The sequence below is a fragment of the Callionymus lyra genome, chromosome 9, assembly GCF_982586985.1.
Source record: "Callionymus lyra chromosome 9, fCalLyr1.hap1.1, whole genome shotgun sequence".
Classification (NCBI taxonomy): domain Eukaryota; kingdom Metazoa; phylum Chordata; class Actinopteri; order Syngnathiformes; family Callionymidae; genus Callionymus; species Callionymus lyra.
The window spans coordinates 165,233-185,358 of NC_141826.1; the positions used below are offsets into that span (position 1 = coordinate 165,233).

At 37.7% G+C, this 20,126-nt stretch overlaps 3 protein-coding genes across 4 annotated transcripts; all 3 read left to right on the forward strand.

Moving 5' to 3' along the window:
* On the forward strand, nucleotides 1-6,916 carry aup1 (AUP1 lipid droplet regulating VLDL assembly factor). The gene is made up of 12 exons (XM_087799398.1): nucleotides 1-294; nucleotides 1,218-1,355; nucleotides 1,881-2,031; nucleotides 2,753-2,934; nucleotides 3,019-3,091; nucleotides 3,553-3,626; nucleotides 3,799-3,865; nucleotides 4,495-4,597; nucleotides 4,836-4,973; nucleotides 5,044-5,180; nucleotides 5,357-5,445; nucleotides 6,575-6,916. The coding sequence occupies exons 1-12, from the start codon at nucleotides 254-256 to the stop codon at nucleotides 6,621-6,623; spliced, it is 1,242 nt and encodes a 413-aa protein (XP_087655524.1). The 5' UTR covers nucleotides 1-253; the 3' UTR covers nucleotides 6,624-6,916.
* Nucleotides 6,917-7,272: 356 nt separating this feature from the next.
* On the forward strand, nucleotides 7,273-13,543 carry fnta (farnesyltransferase, CAAX box, subunit alpha). Of its 2 annotated transcripts, XR_015712860.1 has the most exons (10): nucleotides 7,273-7,439; nucleotides 8,014-8,099; nucleotides 8,206-8,320; nucleotides 8,599-8,703; nucleotides 8,774-8,900; nucleotides 9,063-9,211; nucleotides 10,993-11,055; nucleotides 11,388-11,577; nucleotides 12,247-12,404; nucleotides 13,284-13,543. XR_015712860.1 is itself a non-coding variant. In XM_087799399.1 (9 exons), the coding sequence occupies exons 1-9, from the start codon at nucleotides 7,336-7,338 to the stop codon at nucleotides 12,346-12,348; spliced, it is 1,041 nt and encodes a 346-aa protein (XP_087655525.1). In that variant the 5' UTR covers nucleotides 7,274-7,335; the 3' UTR covers nucleotides 12,349-12,939. The 2 variants fall into 2 exon arrangements, 1 of the variants encoding a protein (XP_087655525.1); XM_087799399.1 differs by lacking the exon at nucleotides 13,284-13,543 and having other exon boundaries at nucleotides 7,274-7,439; nucleotides 12,247-12,939.
* Nucleotides 13,544-15,321: 1,778 nt separating this feature from the next.
* Nucleotides 15,322-16,681, forward strand: tmem271 (transmembrane protein 271). The gene has a single exon (XM_087799185.1). The coding sequence runs from the start codon at nucleotides 15,861-15,863 to the stop codon at nucleotides 16,647-16,649; it is 789 nt and encodes a 262-aa protein (XP_087655311.1). The 5' UTR covers nucleotides 15,322-15,860; the 3' UTR covers nucleotides 16,650-16,681.
* The last annotated feature ends 3,445 nt before the right edge of the window (nucleotides 16,682-20,126 follow it).

Sequence of the window (20,126 nt, forward strand, 5' to 3'; positions counted from 1 at the left end):
GCCTGGTCGCGGATGTTAGCTTTAGCTCTGTTAGCATTGCCGTTTTATGTTGACATTAGCTGTTAGCTAGCCTCAGGGTTATTCTTTTATTCCTGACGCTGCACAAAAACTCTCCCCGTAGCTGGCCGTGATCAGCCATAGAGCACTAAGGTCTCAACAGATGTGTTCGTTATGACTCACCTATTTTTGGGGAGCAGGTCCTGGTTGTGTTCATAGCAGTGGCCACTGAGTGAAGGCTCGACTTAAAAAAAAAATGGACACCACGGTGATTGAAGATATGTTTGACTTTCGTCGGTAAGTTAATCTGTCTCTTAGAACCTCTAATGTACCTCGAAAGACCTGTTGTAGGTCAATGTAAACATTTTGAATAGCTAACGTTCCTACTACGTGTACACTATGTGTTGTTGCAGCTAACGAGCTAGCTTTGCTAAGGTGTCATTTATTATGAAACGGTGCTATAGATTATTACATACACCTGATAATATATGGGTATTGTATATTGTAATCGAGTATAATAGAATAGAAGTCTACAAAACGGAGCCCTTTAGATAGTCTTCAAATGAACTGGCATCGTGTACGGTGTCAGGATAAGGAGGTATAAGATATTTGTACCTCTTATCTGTCTTTCTTTTAAATCTGAAAATAAACGATCTGAGGGAATTAAATATGATATAAGAAGGTAAAGCATGTATATAAAAATATTTTAGCTTAAGCATGAATGTAAGGACACTGTTCTATTAACACAAAATACACTGATAAAGTGACGCAATATCCCAAACATTTTATTGCCAATGTTGTAAACACAATATTGATTTTTTTTTTTTTTTTTTTTATGGTGAGAGTACAGAATGAAGTAATGAAAATGCTTACGTTTTTTACAATTCAGAGCCTAATGCATGTCTTATTTTCACTTAAAAAAAAAAAAAAAAATTGCTTCTATTTCTAACAAGAATTCAAAATCCCTCTAATGCAACCTCTGTCAATGCTGAATAAGAAATTGTTAAATCTAGGTGTAGGTTAAGCATTGTAAAGGTCAGGCCATACCGCCACTTTACGTATGTGGCCAGTAATTTAATCTTTCTCAGCACAGAGGTCAGGCCTTGGGGTGGTAAATTACAGAAATAGCCAGTAGGAGGCAGAGTATGCATGTTTATCATTGATTACAATTCGCAGCTGCTGTCACTGTCTTAAGGCTTTTTAAATGTTTTTTTAACCAGGTTTCCTAAAGATGGATTTCTTCTCCTGCTGTTGCTGATATATTTTCCTATTGGCATTTGTTTAATGCTTATAAGGATTTTTATCGGCATTCATGTATTCTTAGTCAGCTGTGCCCTACCTGAAAGTTTTATCAAAAGGTGAGTGTTTAATAATCTCTCATTTTATTATGCAAATATTTTACAATATACAAACTTAGACTAAATGTGATGTGTATAATGTGAGACAGAGTAACTTATGAATTGTAGAGCAGTAACATTGAGATGCTTTAAGGGGGATTTACAGCCAAGGTCTTTATAATTAAGGAGGTAAACATGAATTCCTTTTATTTATTTTACCATTATGCTTTTAGAAAATTTGTGAAGCTACAGGGGATTCTTAATATGTACTGTGTGTAAAGAATAATTTCCCTCCAAAATAAGGAGTACGATGCAAATCTCTGTGATAGCCAAATCAACCACACATCTTAAAATTGTGTCAACAAGAAGAGGTTACTGATGAGATCGAAATTATTATGTTTGTCAAACACTTTAAGGGAACAGGCATATAAAATGAATACATTACGTTTAAATAAGTACATTAAGTTGGTAAACTTATTAACCTGCTGTGGTCCTAGTGTTTTAACATTCCTCATGGTCCGTTATATGTCTTTTTTCATCTGTTAGGTTTATTGTGCGGGTAATGTGCTCAATGCTGGGGATGCACGTGAGACAGAAGTATCCTGGCGCTAGAGACCGAGCTATCAAGCTCTTCATATGCAATCATGTGACAAGGTTTGATCACAACATCATCAACCTCCTGACCTCCTGCTGCACTGTAAGTTTACACGAAGGTTGGCTAAATAAGATATAGTGCTAACACAAGTATTTATGTACAGTGGTATGCAAAAGTTTGGCCACCCCTCTAAGATTTCATGATCATTTGTAAGAGAAGATCAAAGCAACACAATTTGATTTTCTACAGAGCCAGTAGTCATTTCAGTTTTTTCCAGACCAAAATTCTTAGAGTATCATTACATAACTTTATGTTGATAAACTGAAGAAGGTTTGAACTGTCCGTCTCCACAGTCAGAAATGTAGTGCAGAAATGGAAGGACACAAAACATCTTAACATCATTGAAAGTGTATGGATTGATTTGAAGCAGGCCGTCTTCGCACAGAAGCCAAGAAACCTGACTAAACTAGAAGAACTTTTGTATGGAGGAATATGTCCGTGTTTATAGTAGGGTCTACAGGCTGTTCTTTCAGCAAAAGGAGGCTCTACTAAATATTAAAGAAATTATTTCTTTAGGGTGCCAAAATGTATGCACATTCCTATTTTTGCTTAAATGCACCTACAAATGTTTCTGTTCGACCAATAAAAATGATTTCACTACTGAGATGTTTCTGTTACCATAAGGTATAACATGTTAAAATTAGGTTGCTGCTTCAAAAGCTCAGCAGGTGCCCAAACTTTTGCATACCACTATGTATGTATCACATGATGCTGTGCTATGGTGGTAAATAATTAAGTAAGTAATTGACAACATCTTCTCAAGCCTCAACTGCAGGGTTCCACAGGCTTCATGTGCTGGGCCAGAGGATTCATGGAAGTCCAGTCGGGGGATGAAGCCATCGGTGAGTCTCTTCAGAGATATTGCTCTACTGAAGGAACACCGCCGCTGCTGCTGCTCCCTGAAGAGGAGACCACAAATGGTCGGGCAGGCCTTTTAAAGTTCACGTGAGTCCAAGATCACCTTTTCTATTAGCATCATTCATAATTAATTTAGTTTACTGTATAAGGGAAATCTTTTGTCTCTTTCAGTTCCTGGCCTTTTTCTCTGACTCACACTATTCAGCCAGTGGCCTTACGAGTTACAAGACCCCTGATTGCATTGGTAATGCCAAAGAAAATTGCTTCTTATTATTATTTCATCACACTGTTATTATAAATGCCTGAAATCGATGTCTATTTGTCTATTTGTGTATTTCACGAGATTGCCTCATTATAAAGAACAGGGCATTCAATATCATAAATGAAGCCAATGAATACAAGTCACCTTGATGATAACAGGCTCATACAGTACCTCTTTACTGTAATTCCCATCAAGAGTTATCGTAAAATAATTATGCTGAAGGAAGCACTAGAGCAAATCCTGTTGAAATCTATTCTAGAGGTTTTAAAATAGTTTGATGCTGCTGTCATGTTGCATTTACCTGATCTATATGGAAGTTGCGAAGTATTTCTGAATGAGGCAAAGTAGAAGATAACTGATGTTGCTACTTCAGGTTAAATATTCTTTATGCATGCTTTATGAAGTCATTTGTGCTTGATGACCATTGGGTTTTCTGTCTACAGAACACACCTGAGTCCGGCTGGCTGATTGAGCTTCTGTGGACATTCTTTGCTCCATGTACAGTGTATCAAGTAAGGTAGTAAATAATTTATATCTTTATAAACCTCTGCAAAGTACACATTGAAACCATAATCAAGGTTTTTGTTGTGGTCTTTAATAACCAAATGAATTCTGATGTTTTATTTGAAAATCTTTTCACGAAGTAAATGTGACTTTAGTGACCGAAGCTTATTTTTTTTTTACTTTAGTTGGCTGCCTCCAGTGTCAAGACAAGCTAGTGAGTCCACGCAAGAGTTTGCCAACAAAGTTCAGGAGGTACTTAAAATCGTTTCAAGGTCAAAGTACACGCATGCGTTCTACATTCCCTCCGCATTGCTTTGCCTCACTAGATATATTATGTTTTTCACTTGTATCAGTGTAGTGGTTCCCTGCTGTGACATTGTCGATATGGCATCATTAATGTGGATTGTACTTTTAAAACTAATTTATTAAGCGCATGCATGCAATGAGCTTAACCTATTATAAAAAGTGCTTGAACATTAACTTTCTTGGACCACCTTGTCCTTTCTCTTTGGTCACACCTACCTTCCTCATGTCCATAGTTAGCCTTCTGACTTGTATAAAGATTTTTCCGCTCTTAGACCAGCAACCTCTGTTACTGACGACGATCACTGTCATTCCAACAAGTCTTGTTTTCTTTTCTTTTTGTCTTTCTCTCCTAAAGATAAGTAAAACATAAACACGTTTTAGAAGATTTTCTCTTACAGAAAAAAAAATTGACATCCTTTTTCAAGAGGAGCCGCATGATTGACATTTTAATGCATTATCTCCAATTCTGTATGATGGCATCATTCATTAGTATTTCATTTTAATTAGCTGTGGCATGAAGACAAATGCATACGAAAATCTCTTTGGTTTTAAGATGAACACTGTGTGTTTTCCAGCTGCTGGCCTGTGAACTAGGCCTGATCCCAACAAAGATAACAAAAGCTGACAAAGCTGAACACCTCAAGAGAAAAAGACACTCAAGGCCACAAACCACCACAAGTGAGTTTAAAAATACAACCTGTTTTTTTAATATGTTGTGCAGTCTCCGTTTAAGATGAATCCTACTGCATAGTATTTTTAAGAATTATTTAGTCCTTTTATTTTATTTAGTTGGAACAAATTCTATTACATCATCAACCTTTTTTGACTCGTGTGATCATTTCTTATTGCTGATGTTTAAGTTCTGGTATTTTGACAAAAAAAAGGTCCGGTTTGTGTTAACGATTTCTCCTCTCAGGTGTTCGACCTGTATCCATGGGGCTTGGGTTTATGGTTCAGAGGGTGGGAGTGGGTGACAGCAGTATGGCTAAAATGGCACAGCAGGTGAAGGATGTGCTGCCTCACATTCCTCTGAATGTCATCAGCAGAGACTTGGGTAAGTTAATGCTCTCCCTCACATGGATTTATGGGCTTGATCATATAATAACCATCTTATTAACTTCCAGCAAAAACAAATTGTGTCGACACCACGATTACCAATCTGCTGGAGAACAATGATGAAAATCAGGCAGAGGCTTCTGGAACATCATTTGAGGCCTCTAAAAGTAGCGCCTACTGCTATGAATCTGCCGCTACCATTAAGGTTTTACTTTTTAATTCATTCACAACTCTGTTTTTGTGTATGTGTATTTTTGTTTACTTGTCAAAATTAAAGAATCTGTTTTATCCCTTTAAACACACAGTCATGAACATAAAATAAAGTTAGATATCGTTTATACTTCTTTCCATTTTCAATAAACTCTTGTTTTCCGTTCACAGCCTGCTGTCCAATCTTTTGGGAAATCACCAGCTGACAGACACTTGTCTTTCCAGGAGAGAAAAGAAGCGCTTTATAACTTTGCAAGAAGGTAAAATGTGTCTTGTGACAAAATATCAATTTATCTCATAAAGATGTGCTTTTTTTGTAAAATATTTCCTCAACGCTATTTAATTACCTCAGGCAAAAAGGGCGTGATTTTCTGTCTTTGAGGACAGAAAATGTTCTGGATCAATTGACCTTTTTTGGATTTGTGACACTCTAGACCAGGGGGTTGAGGTGTTTGGCTTCTTTTGCTTTTGTTGGGACCAGGCCTAGTTCACAGACCAGCAGCTGAAAGACACACTGTGTTTATCTTAAAACCAAACAGATTTTCATATGCATTTGTCTTCATGCCACAGCTAATAAAAAAAAAACTAAAGATTCCTGCCAACATCACAGAATTGGAGATAATTCATATGTATCAAAAATGTATCAAAAAGTTTGGACTTCCCTACAGGCATTACACACAATTCAGAAAAAAGAGAAGGAATTGTAGGCTTGTTTTCGCTTAAAATCTTCATTTTGAGAGTCGCAGAAACCACATCACGTCAGTTATTTCAAACTAAAGCTGCAAGCGTGATCAGAGATGCATTCTTTAAAAACACACTTATATTAATACACATCACATGATGACTATTTGTAAACACTAGTCAGATGAGTATAATAAGAATGTACGTGTTCTGCAGGTGATCAACAAAATCTCTGAAGCTCAAAGACGATCAGACAAAGCGCTCAGTATTTATGACGATGTTAAGATTAAGTTTCTGAGTAACAGTTTTATTCTCGCTAAACTTCATCTGAAGATGTTTCAAATAAGCCACGGATCGTCAACATACAGTATTCTTGTATTTAACCGTGGATGTAACACTTACACCGAAGGTTGTCTGAACCGAATGTTGTGTAATCCATGTCAATAATGTTTCAAAGTAACAAATTTCATTTTTTCTATGATCGCGGAGAGAAGAGTCTCTGGTCTCGTGGTTTATTTAAATATGACTGACTCATACGCTGGAATTTTTTTAGTGAACCATTTTCTGAGTTTGAATATTTTTAGTAGGAATTACACAAACTCCTTTGTACATTAGGCCTGAACTTGTCTGTATTGGAGGTTTGAGAACATGAATAGGACCCATGGGCACTTCTGGAAGTTAATTTTACTTTAAATATTTTCTCTTCAGATGCTACATAGAGAAACATGGATTGGATCTCAAGGACGACTCCCAGTGAACTTCAAAAGCCGCCATCACTGAGAAGAAGGAAGCATAAATGATTTGCTTTACTTTGTAATTTGAATGATTATTTTTATATTTCACAGGTCCTGTTGAATCCTTCCATTCAGTGTGAACAATAATGGAGTGTCCTAAACATGTATCGGTTGATGATTATGCATGTTGTTTAATTCTTCATTCTGCTCAACACATAATTTTGATAACAATTTATATTACGGTCACAGATAGGAAGCATTTATTTATTTTTCTATCGTCAAGTTATAAATGATAATAAAGTCCCGCTCAAAGGTTTTCTTCCATCTGAACTTTTCTTCAACTAGTGTTAGGCCAAAGAAACGACTACAAGAAGCAGTGGCATTATTTTCAAAGCTTGGTAGGTAGTGCGCTCTGTATCAAAAGTATCTGCCATTAAAGTGACAATGGCATTCAATGAAAGCAGACAGTCCTAATCTCTAATACATAGGCATGCCTAGTTTAAACAGGTACGTTTAGTTTAAAATGTACACTTAAAAACAATAAATTCTTAAGGTTGCTATAAAATGCACGAGTTAGCACATGGGTTTGGATTTTTAATTTTAATCTCGGAACGTCTGAACATTTCAAATGTAAAAAGAAATTTAATCAGAGCGATATTTCATTAATTCACGGGAAGTGACGCATTCCTTTTCTGCCGGGGCACGGGCAGGCCATCTTGGCTAACAAACTTAGCTATGTCTGCTAACGACGATGTTTTTGATGGAACTTCAAAAGTTACTGAAGAAAAGGAGTACGAGGACGAGTTGCTCTGTGACCCTACCAGATATCAATTTTACAGGTATTGTTCATCGATTCTCCTCCTAAAGCTCGCCTCTGGCTAACAGACTAGCTTGTTTGTGACGATAACTGCCAGCATGTCTGACTCAACTGCGAATGTTACAAACGTTTTTTCGTCATATAACAGCTATTAAAGTTACAAACTGTGTAATGTATTGTGTATGCATCTGACAATAATATAAAAGTAACCCGTGCTACATTTTTGCATGTAGAAATCACTGTAATAAACATTCTCTAGTATGTAGCTTGATAAATGGGTAGATCGATCCCGAGCTTGTATAATACAGAAGAATATATGATATACACACATTTTTCTCTCATTAAACTGGTCCAACTGCTGGGGACATACGTTCACCTGTAATAAGAAATAAAAAGGACCAAAGCAAGTAAAAAAAAACTCTAAAGCCGATAATGACTGCGATGCAAATGCGCATTATGTAGTCCTAAAACGTTATATTTTACGGTCAACTATCAACATTTTAACAATTAAATAATTCGGCACCTATTTGTATTAAGTCAGACTGATTTAAATGACGTTTATATACCTGATTATTGATGCATATTGTGTGTTCTAGGGATAGGAAAGAATGGGCAGATCTAGAGCCCGTTCCTCAGGACGATGGACCAAATCCCGTTGTCAAGATCGCTTACTCTGAAAAATGTAAGCCTGTTCAAACTGAGCAAAAACAAGATGTTTGATTAAAATGTGTGGGGTGTGAATATTATGTCCAAATCGCACTGTGATGCGTTCTTTTTCCCTTCTATAGTCTCTGATGTGTACGACTACTTCCGAGCTTTACTGAAGAACGATGAAAAGAGTGAACGAGCTTTTGGCTTGACTGCGGATGCCATTGAACTCAATGCTGCAAATTACACAGTGTGGTGAGCACTATCCATTTAAGAATAATAACGGTATAAATGACTGAAGTAGAAATGATCAACAATTGATTTTCTGATTCTTTTTAGACCATTAAATGTGCTCACATTATTCCATGCAAGAACTGTTGTTAGTGTTTATTTTATTTCATTTTCATTTTATTTTAAGTGATTAGATTTCTTTATATGTGTATTGAATAAGCTCACTGCAAGCATGATCAGAGTTGGAAGTATTCATAGTATAAAAGCATAAATAAATATTGTTGTTTCAAATATCTCGCCAGGCATTACAGACGAGTTTTACTACAAGCTCTTTCCAAGGACCTGAAGGAGGAAATGAGGTACATCACTGCCATCATTGAGGACCAACCTAAAAACTATCAAGTTTGGTTAGTTTGACTTAAACGCTATCAATTTTCACTCAAGTTTGCTATCTGACCCTTTTTCTCTGGGTGCCAGGCATCACAGGCGTATGGTGGTTGAGTGGCTGAATGACCCCTCAGAGGAGCTGGAGTTCATCGCAGATATTCTCAGCCAAGACGCGAAAAACTACCACGCTTGGCAGCACAGACAGTGGGTCATCCAGGTAGGTAGTATGCCTCTCCTTCAAAGTGAAGAGTGCCATTCAGTTCCTGCCTGCTCGTTAGTAATGTGCAAGGCTGACTAAATAACATTTGTTTTATTATCCTCATTGTTTTCTTCAATTGGAGTGATATCCAGAGTTTAAATTAGCTGTGTTATTTCTCAGGAATACAAACTCTGGGACAAAGAGCTGGAATTTGTGGAAAATCTCCTGGAGGAAGATGTGAGGAATAACTCGGCGTGGAACCAGAGACACTTTGTTATTTCACACACTACAGGCTTTTCTGATCCTGCCACTTTGGAAAGAGAAATAGAGTACGTATTGAAACTATCTTGAACCTTAAAATGAATCATCAAAAGATGGCTAGTTGCTTTGACTTTTGTTTCTGAAGTCAGATTGTAATCAAATGAATTTTTCAATTTTATTTAAAGTGTAAAATCAAGAATCTTTATATTTTAAATAACATGATATTAGAGAAGTGAAAAAAAGACCCCAGCGAAGCAATGAGTGACAGTGGCAAAGAAAAAACAAACACAAAAAAACATCCCTTTTAACAGATAGAAACCTGTAGAACAAAATATCCTGCTTGATCAATGATTTCCTTCATCCTGCCATAATCTATCCAGTTTCCCCTCCATGGCTGTCTCTGGACACTACTGACCCTGCCAGGAGCATGATTGGGAGTTGCAGAGGTGGAGCACTGGGAACACCTAAAATGTATTCTAAATTCTACTGAAAGTCAATGTAAAGAGGCTAGCACAGGATAAATGAGATCACCCCTCTTAGTTACCAGCTGCAGAGCAGATCATAGCTACTCGGTAGTTTTGCAATGTGTAAGATGCCATGGACCAAATAACATTTTGGGTCATCCAGGAATTTATATATATCACAGGATTGCAGTTGTGTTAGCTGTTTGTGTTACTTTATTCTGGTTTCATTGATAAATACAATTGGGTGTCATCAGCATCACATTGAAAAGGTGTAGTGTTTTATTATCAAATTGCCTAGTGGGAGCACTCACTATATATTGTGAATAGGAACAGGCCAAGATGAAAACTTTGGTGTGCATTGTCGAGGGGAGATTGAAATGTACAAACTTTGTCTGCCTGATGGCAAGACTTGGCCCAGTTTACACCAATTTCATTTCTAGTCTTTCTAAAAATGATGATTTTTACCAATGCAGTCTCTGTGCTGTGGTAAACTAAAAGAGAAAAAAGATTTCAAATGGAGTGTGAACATGGATATACTTGCACAGCTGACTAGCAACAATTTTCAAAATCTTAAATAAAGAGAAGATTGAAGATAGGCTTGTAGGTTATTGGATCGCCTGGATCATGAGTGGGCTTTTTATTTGAGGTTTTATTACAGCAACTTTAAAAGACTGCTAGACAGAAGATGATTTTATTGAAGTTAACAATATCAAGTACTGATGTACTGAGTAATGGGTAGCAGCCCTTTAATGAGGTGTAGTTGTGGATTTAGTGTAGCCAAGATATACCATGTTGATGTTAAAGTCACCAACAATTTAACTGATCAGATTTAGGCACGATATTTAAGAACTTGGGGAAATCGGATACAATTTCAGAATATGTACCTGGAGGACGATACAGTAGAGCAAATTAAACGGAATGACCTTAGTCTGTCTCACACCACCTTGAGATAAGGACAATGCTTTCTAAAGTTTTAATATCTGATTGTGGTCTTGTGTATAATGGAAAAACACAGAGCCATCCTTAACCCCACTTCTTTGACCAGAGCATTGAGTTGGATTAGAGTTAATATTATTAGGTGGTGTTGATTCATTTAAATCATTCTCAGACAGACAGGTCTAGTTACTTAGTTACTTAGTTAATTAATTAACTAATGGGAAAACCCAACTCTCACAATATTGAAGTCTTCCTCTCCAAGATGCAGCAATTCTCTCATCATGACTCTGTTTTGAAGTTGTTACTATATATATAAATGAGGAACATGCACTGTTCTTATAGGGTTTGGGGCAATTTTGAAAGGGATGATCCTCTCTGTGAGCCGCATCATAGAAGTCACAGAAGATGCACCAGCAATATTTTTCTCTGAATTTGTTTTTTGCACTCAGGTATTGTCTGACACAGATAAAGAAGGCACCACACAATGAAAGCGTTTGGAACTACTTGAAAGGGTAAGATGTCAGATGTGTTTGTTTGTTAAAGAGATTAGACAAAATAAATAAGTGGAGTGGCAATTTCAGACCGTAGAAAAATCAACGAATTAAGAAATTGGTTTACTGGTATTAATTATATCGGTGTCATCAAAATACTGCTTGGTTAAATTTAACATTTTAAATGTTGAAACTTATGTTACCCCATATATCTGTGATTTAAAACAGTTTCAGTCACACAGACAACTTTACTTTCCTGAATCAAGCTTCAGATAAAAGAAAAAGTAAAAATGGATGAGTCTATCATCATTTGTCAACTTGTATTGTTATGACTAAAGTTGCTCTTGTTCCAGCATGCTACAAGATAGAGGCCTGTCAACTCAGCTGGGTCTTCTGGAGAAGGCTCTGGAGCTAAAAGACACACACTGTTCACCACATCTTCTTGCTTTCATCTACGACTGCCACGAAGATGTCCTGGAGAGCAACAGTCAGAACGAACATGCAGACAAGGAACGAAAGGAAACTTTACTAAAAGCTTTAGAAGTACGTGACTATAGCTTAGATCTTACAAAAGTTTTCTTATTATTATTATTATTATTATTGTTGTTGTTTTTGGTTAAGATGTTGGGATTACTGCTGCTTGCTGACAGTTTCGACCATACTTCAATCTTCCTCAGAGCTTCTGTTTTCTTCCAATGCGATGTGTTTTTAAAAACAGCTGTTGGGGCTGAGAAACTTTTGAAGCAAAGTTTCCCGACTCAACTGTGTCCGTTCCTCACCCTGTTGCTGCTGGCAGGGAATGGTGTCACAGGTGTTTGGGAGTAAGTATGCCCCCTTGTCCATGTGGATGGTGTTGCCCTCACACGCCTCCTTGATCCATCTTCAGGATTTGTTGGTTCCTGCTTTAATGAGTTTTCCCCTGTCCCAGTAGTTGTCTGTTATGGCAGATTTTTTTGCTCCAATTTAATAGCATTCTGCAAACCGCTAGTTTGTGTGCTTTGGGGTGTTCTTTATTTTTTTTTTTTTTTTAAACGCATCATTCCAGATGAAAACTGAATCTCTGAGGAAGACTACAGTAAAGTCGAAACTGTCAGCAAGCCAGTCAACAAACGGTGTCTATAATGTTTCTTTAATATAAATAAAAAGGACATTGAGAACACTTCATATTAGATAGAGCTAAGAAGCAGCACTATAATAAAACTTTTTTTCCAGATCTGTGACCTCCTTGCGCAAAAGGACACCATCCGGAAGCAGTACTGGCTGTTTTTGGGGCGGTCTTTACAGAGCAAGTATGGAAGTGACCTGTCAGAGTAGGGGCTTTCGTTGCCAACATCTGATCAGATGGCATGAACTACACATGTAAGGTTAAGGTAAATTGTTTAATTAGCTTCTTGATTTGCTTACTGAGTTTGGATGTCACCTCTTGCTGTCTTTAACAACACAGTTTATTTAGAACGGCACATGTGATTTGTTTTTTTTGACCAAAAGTCATGTCTGTTGGCTACAGACCTGTAGAACCTTGTTTTTTAATGAATGTCAGTTTTCTTGAAGGAAGGAAGGAATGGGTATCAATCGTCGTCTTCTTTCAACTTCTGCTCTATTGACGACACCATTCATCCTTTCCAGCTTTTTGCCAAGCAGCCCAGAAATGTTTAACCATGGCTTTACACATGGACAAGACCAACCTGATTAGCTCTTACCGCGATTACGACGTCACCCAAGTATTAAGTGTGTCCCAGATTTAGGACGTTTAAATGTGATGTTTTATTCTGCTCCAGTTATTGGAAACATGCGTGCCCTTTTAAAGTTGTCTAATTATCATTGTGTCTATAAAGTTTGTGAATGGGAAATAATTGTGGCACAGGCTTGTGATGAATATCTGCTAAATAAAACTCCTCGCATACATTTCGTTTATCTTTCGTTGAGCTTTTCACAGTATTTACATTGACTCATTGTTTCAACCACACATAAGATCTTGTTCTAGCATACGGACTTGAAATTAAAAACAAAGTCTCCTCAACTTGTTTGACAATCAATGAATAACTTGATTTTATCTTAACTGACCCAGCACTAGAGAGCAGAAGCACTCAAAAGAGGATCGAGTGCTCGGACTTTGGCATTTTTTAATAATTTGAACATCTTTGAATAGTTATTACATTGCACTTGAGGTCTTGCATATTGCCAATTTTTAATAATCATTTTACCTTGAATAAATGTACTGTTTTAATTCTAAGTTTCACTCTTCCTAGGATCAAACAAATGCGCAGAACTCAAGAGAAGCAGAGGACTGAGTTCTTCAATAATACTACGACTCATTTTTACCACTAAGTCCTCGACAAGTACCTTCTGTTATTTCCCCCTATAAATCCACAACATGTCTTTTGGATCCTAATGTCAAACAACTTGTCAAATCAGGTTATGTCCCTCAGTCTTTTAAAGTGGCAGTAATGAAACCTCTCCAAAAAAGCCCTGTCTTGATCCAAGGGGATCTTATAAACTATTGCCTATCTCCAATCTTGTCTTCATTTCAAAGATTCTGGAGAAAGTGGTTGTTAGTCAGCTGTGTGATTAGTTCCATGATATCAATTAAAAGTTTGCAATAACCTGTTAATTATTAGTTAGTTATAATTAGTACTATTTCAATTCAATTTTATTTAAAGTGTCTTATCATAACAAAGTTATCTCAAGACACTTAACAGTTGAAGTTAGACTATAGTGGAGAAAGGAAAAACAGATCCCAGCAATTCCACAATGAGCAATAAGCAAAACACTGCAATGAGCTGTGGCAAGGAAAAACTTCCTTTTAGAAGGCAGAAACCAGACAGATGGATGAAGAGAATAGTGAAGGACGATACAGTGAGAAAAGAGGAGAGTATGGGAGAGTCCATGGAGATGCTGGAGAGAACTTTAAATTGTATTCTAAATTCTACAGGAAGCCAATGTTTATTTGAAGCCACAAAATTATTCCACAAAGACTAGACTAGACTTCCAGGCCAACTATAGGATGATAAACCCTCTCATTTCTGACAATGTCGCATGACTAAGATGGTTAAAATACGACAAATTAATTGACAATTTCTCTAAAAGTCTATATTAAATTTGGATAGTAGTATCTTCTAGGAGAGATGTAAGGCTAACTTGGGATGATTATGGACTTTTAGCATCATAAACCTTATGAGATGTATGTAACACTAGGAAATTAATGAAAGCAAGTCATGTCTGCTCCCACACAGTTATGACGCTGCATGACCCTTTGCACCATAAACTTGAATTGATTATATGGATGTTCATGCAGTAACAATAATGAAAGACTTAATTTAACAATGAAAATGTTGAAAATATTTCATTAAAATTTGATTTTGAATAATTTAATTCAATAATATCTATGTTGAAAGGAAGAATTTAATTTGGGGGCAGGGTCAAACACCAGAGATAAAGGATGTGTATTTCTGTTGTATTATTCGCTATTCACCTACGTAAAAACGGCAATAGCACTCTCTAGAGTTTCTGTAGATATTTGGAATACCATTTAATTTGAATTAATTTTCTATTGTTAATAATTGAATTTTAAAAATTGAATATTGTAAAAATTAATGCATTTTTTTGTTTTACATATAAAGTTTGACAATGCCAATGAGTATCAAGCTACTTATTGGATTCCCAGCTGTGGTCTTCAGAAAACTTTAAATAAACCACTTTAGCACTGGACTCACTGTTTAGAACTCACAGAGTGACAGCCGTAACTTGTGAGCCAATTTTAACTCATTATCATAGCCTTCTGGGTTAACCTTGGCTTACACCGGCAAAGAAAATGTTTGTCTATGGTACGTGTTGTGAGAATGTTGTAGGCGGGATGCGTTCCAGGTGCTTGCCAATGCAGAGCCGTATCAGTGCAACTTGACCACAATCAAGATTAAACAAAAGTTACTGTTGTAGTCTCAGAGCTGCCGAAGATTGTCTGCAGCTCTGCTCTAACCCTGTCATTTTCCCAGACCCTTTCCAAAATAATAATTTAACAATCAAAAAACAATTTTTTTATTAAAAAAAAACAAAACAAACAGAAAATCCACAAGCTTCAACAGAGTAATATTCAAATGAAAATACTACACACGTCAACCTTCAAAATGCTTTCCTTTACTTCGAAACATGAATATAATAAAATGAATGAATGAATACTGTGGCAGGTGCAAATTTAACTCTACAACCTGATTGCTCCTAGTTTTGTGCAACTCTTATCATGTGATTGTGTGCGTGATTAAGTGTTGTATGCTGTAAGTAAGAACCAATTGCGGTATCTTTTCTGTTCCATTATTCATGTTATTGAGAGGATTTCCAGAAAACACACGGGGTCACGTGACCAATGGTAACTATTTCAGGGTAGCAGAAGTCTCCGTCCAAAAAAACTCTACTTTTGATTTTGCGCTGGATCAACAGTTGATCCGGAATGGAGAAAAGTGTCAATATTCGGGTCTCTAGTGCACCAATTTGCGTCAAAAGACTGTATTTATGTGGTCAGTGAGTCCTTTCCTCCTCCGTCAGTCTGCAGCTGCTCTCAGCAGGAGAAGCAAACTTTTGTCCTGGTGATGCAGCACAGTAAAGTGATATCTGTGCTATTTCGGGATTATCGACGAGCCTGTGCCGCTGGTTAAATATTCATCTGATCGTGTGAAGCGCTGGATAATATGCGGCAGCGACGCCGCGGAACCTCTGCTCTAGACCGGGGGAGTCGCCGGCAGATGATGCCCCGAAGTCAGCGCCCTGCCAGAGGAGCGGAGCGAGGATGAGGCAGTGGGGCGGAGGGTCGAGCGCGGCACCGGCGGGATATAATGACGTGGAGTGGCAAAGGATTGTGCACCGTCTTCTCCAACACGCTCCTGTTCGTGTGCGCCCTCGGCGAAGTTGTGGTGGGATTACGGTGCGTCTCTCTGGGCTCCACGGTGAAGGACCACTTCCATCTGGGCGCCGCGGCAGGAGCCTTCTACTCGGGGATACTGGTGGGGTTTGCCCAAGTCCTGCTCGGCACCGCCATGCTCTGTTGCACCGACAAACCCGGCTGCAGGAATTTCTTCCTCCTCGGAGTAGTGGTGTTTTTGCTCGGGGTGCTCACCGCCTTCTCCGGCGCCGTGGTTGACGGAGACACGGCGGCTCTGGTGGAGCGGAAGTACTCGCACTACTGTTACCAGTCCATGTTCCTGACCCCCGCCTGCGAGCGGCTGAAGGGCTACCAGCGTGGGCTGGTGGTCTCCACGGTCCTCAGCACTCTGGAATGTGTCCTGGGTCTGATCAACCTGCTGGTCATCAAGCGCTACAAGGCGGCGCAGTTTGCGCGCAGCCGGCGCGGTCAGCGGGACAGCGGGGCGATCCTCTGCCGGGACTCTTTCAGCGCGGACCTCCAGCCGGTGTCTTACATCAACCTGGCGGTCTTCAGTGTGCTCGAGGAGGGCGGGGTGGAGGTTCGAAGCGCCGGACACCCATCAGTGGAGCTACCGGGCTACTCGTCCTCCGATCCGCAGGTCAACCACTGCTTCCCCTTCAGCTACCCGCTGCCCAGTGAACTGCCGCCCGCATACGAGGACATATTTCCCGCTGAACCTGTCGCTCACAGTCGCTCCTGATCTTCCGCCGAGGCAACCAGACTTGAAGCAGAATTCCGACTGAGTCATCAGCCACAAGACAAGCGCATACGCTTCTCAGTATATGTTCATTCGTTTGCTGATTTCTACCTGTGAATAAAAATGTATTTAATCTTACAGCAGCTGTTAGATTCTTGGATGCTGTCCAGGTGACTGAACTTAATATCAGCACTGCGGGGATTTTTCACAAACATTCCTGAGATATCTTTTTTTTATTTTTCTCTCACAATGGAGTCTCATTCTCAGTTTCTGTTACGAGTTAGCCCACCAGAAAGCACACATTATTGATTATCGATTAATCCTTCTATTATTACATAAAATTTTGAGGCACAAAACCAACATAGAACAAGCAAAGAAAAGGGTATATATTTACAATTAAAATTGTAATCTAGAAGAAAATGATTTCAACATATATTTAATTTTAATGAACACGTCAAGCTGAGAGGCCATATGAGTGATAAGTTATTGAGCAAGTACAGAGAGTTGCTTAATTTCAATGAAAAGGTTTGGAAGTTACATCTCAATAGTTAAAGACACCTGATGTGATTTTGCCCTAAGACCCCTTAGCTGCCTGTAATTGTAGCTAAACCCATGCCTTTTTCCTTGTGGATAATTTTTACTTTTATGGCACATAAATCTTCTTTTAAATCAGTGCAACTGCTCTTATTTAGTTATCATTTTGAGCTGAATCCTAGTTTGAGAGTCACTATCCAAACATAAACTAATGTCTTATGACAATTGTAAATCAATTCATAAACATGTTATACAATATGTTGTTGGACGAATATCTCTTAAAATTAAACTATTAATTGAATCTGTTTCAAGGATGTTTTATATTCAGGGAAATAAAATACTCTAGGATCCTCTACATGGGGAAAGTTAATGTAGTTTGACAAATGAGATGCCAAATGGTCAAAGGAGAAATGTTGGGCAATGTACGATAGAGGAAGTTTTATTTAAATCACAGAATGTTATGTTTTTAATTCTGGTCTAGAAATTAATTTTTGTCCTAATCAAATCTAAATGCATAAGGACTGGATATATCCCACAGGCCGGATGTTGGAAGAGCCTGATGTAACTACCTCTTCCTAAAGCTCTATCTTCACTTTCCCCCATCAGCTTTGACTAGTGCAATTTCGCCACACGGGTGGAACCACTTTGTCAGGAAAAAAAATCTGAAAAAACATTGTTGTAACTTTCTATCTATCACAAAAGAAGACAAAAAGAAATAAATTACTGTCTAATTGTCAGAGCTTCAGTAGCCTCTGAGCAACTAAGGGTTGCCAGCGGTTTTGCTGAAATGGCTCCCAAAAGGCTGAAAATATTCATCATGCATCCTAGTCTCTGAGTGAGAAAATATGAAATCTGCACGCAATAGCCAACCCCTTAACCGTTTTCTGAAAAGCTAGCCTTGGCTCATTAGGCTGTCTTTCAAAAATGCTCCCCATGACTGTCATGAAAGAAGAAAGCAGAGGAGTAAGAGGAGCAGGAGCAGGAGCAGGAGCAATCAGATTTTTGCTGGATTTGTTAAGAATTCCCATTGAAAAGTTCTGGAGACTGAAGTTCCTGTCCTCACCTGTGCTAGATACTGAAATTTTGTTAATTTCAGTAGAACAATGCAAAGGCAGATGAGCTTTGTGTCTCATTTCCTAAAGTGGAGTGAATTTTATTGAAAAGAAAACCACAGATTTTTTATTATAAAATTTGCATTAGAATTAAGATATTATATTGACAAATACAGTGCTTGAATGCATTCCACTCACACATGTCACCAATTCATCTCAGCCCCCATCCTTCACTCACTTGTGAAAGAGCCACCAAAATACTTACCTGGCGATAAATAGAGATTAACTCACCTAATAATAGGTGAGTAAATAATACACTGTGCATCTAATGCTAATGCCCTTTTAAACCTGCTAGCCTCAATTTTGTACTATGAAAAGTCCCCTTGTTTATTGCAGGGTTTAGTGTTAGGAAACCCCTGCATTAAAGTAAAACCAAAGTGGTAAATATATTATGACAAGAAGATAAACAATGGACATGGTTTAAAATAACATTTATGTAACAACATGTATTTTAACTTGCAAATCAACATTGCATATATATATCTCACTCCAACAACCACCTTTGAAATTGCAACATAGACTTATCATTAAAATACAGCTTATATTAATTCAAATACTTAGCACCCTCTAGCAAAAACATGTGTAACTATGAGGGGCTGTTTGAGACAAAATTCAGTTTTTCTCTCACACCTTCTATCAAACTCTCTCACATCTACTATAAACTCTCTCACATCTACAATCAAACTCTCTCACACCTTCTATCAAACTCGCTCACATCCACTATCACATTCTGTATGAGCACTTAATTAACTAATAACTGTAGTCTTATTTCAACTGTATAGTGTCTTGAGATAACTTTGTTATGATAAGACACTTTAAATAAAATTGAATTGAATTGAATTGAATTAATAGAACATGTATGAGTACTTGATTTTATGTGTATGAGTATTTGATAGTACGTGTAAGAGATCTTGCATGTAAGTGCATGAGCACTTGATAGTGAGTGTGAGAGATCTTGACATGAAAGGAAGCCGCCCCCCTTTTAAAAAAGAAATTCAAAATAAAGTTGTTTAATCATTACTTAATCTCCAGCAGTTTAATACAAATGTTTGGATTGGTATCATGTTATTTTTGACATCATCATGTTATTTAATCATATCATCGCATAAATAACGTGGTTAATAAACGTTTATGCTGAAATACGTCATATCCGCCTGAAGTGCGTCTAAGTGTTGGACTATTTACAAAGTCATTGAGCCTGAAGAATGAATTCAACGCTTGGAAGATGAGCTTGTAAGATGTTTATTAGTAGTAGTTCTTGTTGTGCACATATTAGATTGTCTATTTTTTATGTACTATTGCAGCAATATCATTGCTATCGCTAGGAACGTTTTTGCAAGTTTCCGGTCAGACCGTTACTTGTGTTCCAACAGGGAAAAATGATTTACGGCCTGTTAAAGTTTGCTCCTCAAGTTAATGTTACAGAATTTGTTCATGAAGAAGTAAGTTTCTATAGCAGTACTGTGTGCTTGTTCAATTTTAACAAGGTTTTTCTTTTTATATTTAGACGAGTGTTTGTTTACTTATGCATACGATGCATTGAGTTTAAAGGATCACTAATTTTTTCTTCTATGAAGTCTCTTTTTTTCAATATTCTTTGCAGTGTTCTCACTTAAATCTTTTATTGCCTGACATGTTCATGAGGTCAAATTACAAGTAAAATGTTCTTCATTTACTTGCTTTAATATGAACTATGAATTTTATGGTTTTCTCTAGGTGTCTCCACTTCTTCCAATTGTCTTAAAGCGGCAATACATATGATTAAACAGATAATTTCTGGCTCCCCCCGCGTTTGAACAATTCAAATGATTGGCTGAATTATTAAAAACACGAA

Coding starts and splice junctions, on each gene's coding strand:
- tmem271 (XM_087799185.1), top strand. CDS start 15,861: ATGACGTGGAGTGGCAAAGGATTGTGCACCGTCTTCTCCAACACGCTC.
- aup1 (XM_087799398.1), top strand. CDS start 254: ATGGACACCACGGTGATTGAAGATATGTTTGACTTTCGTCG. Junction 5,181..5,356: donor AATCTGCCGCTACCATTAAG/GTTTTACTTTTT, acceptor TTCCGTTCACAG/CCTGCTGTCCAATCTTTTGG. Junction 5,446..6,574: donor CTTTATAACTTTGCAAGAAG/GTAAAATGTGTC, acceptor TTTTCTCTTCAG/ATGCTACATAGAGAAACATG.
- fnta (XM_087799399.1), top strand. CDS start 7,336: ATGTCTGCTAACGACGATGTTTTTGATGGAACTTCAAAAGTTACTGAA. Junction 9,212..10,992: donor ACTTTGGAAAGAGAAATAGA/GTACGTATTGAA, acceptor TTTTGCACTCAG/GTATTGTCTGACACAGATAA. Junction 11,578..12,246: donor CTTTACTAAAAGCTTTAGAA/GTACGTGACTAT, acceptor CTTTTTTTCCAG/ATCTGTGACCTCCTTGCGCA.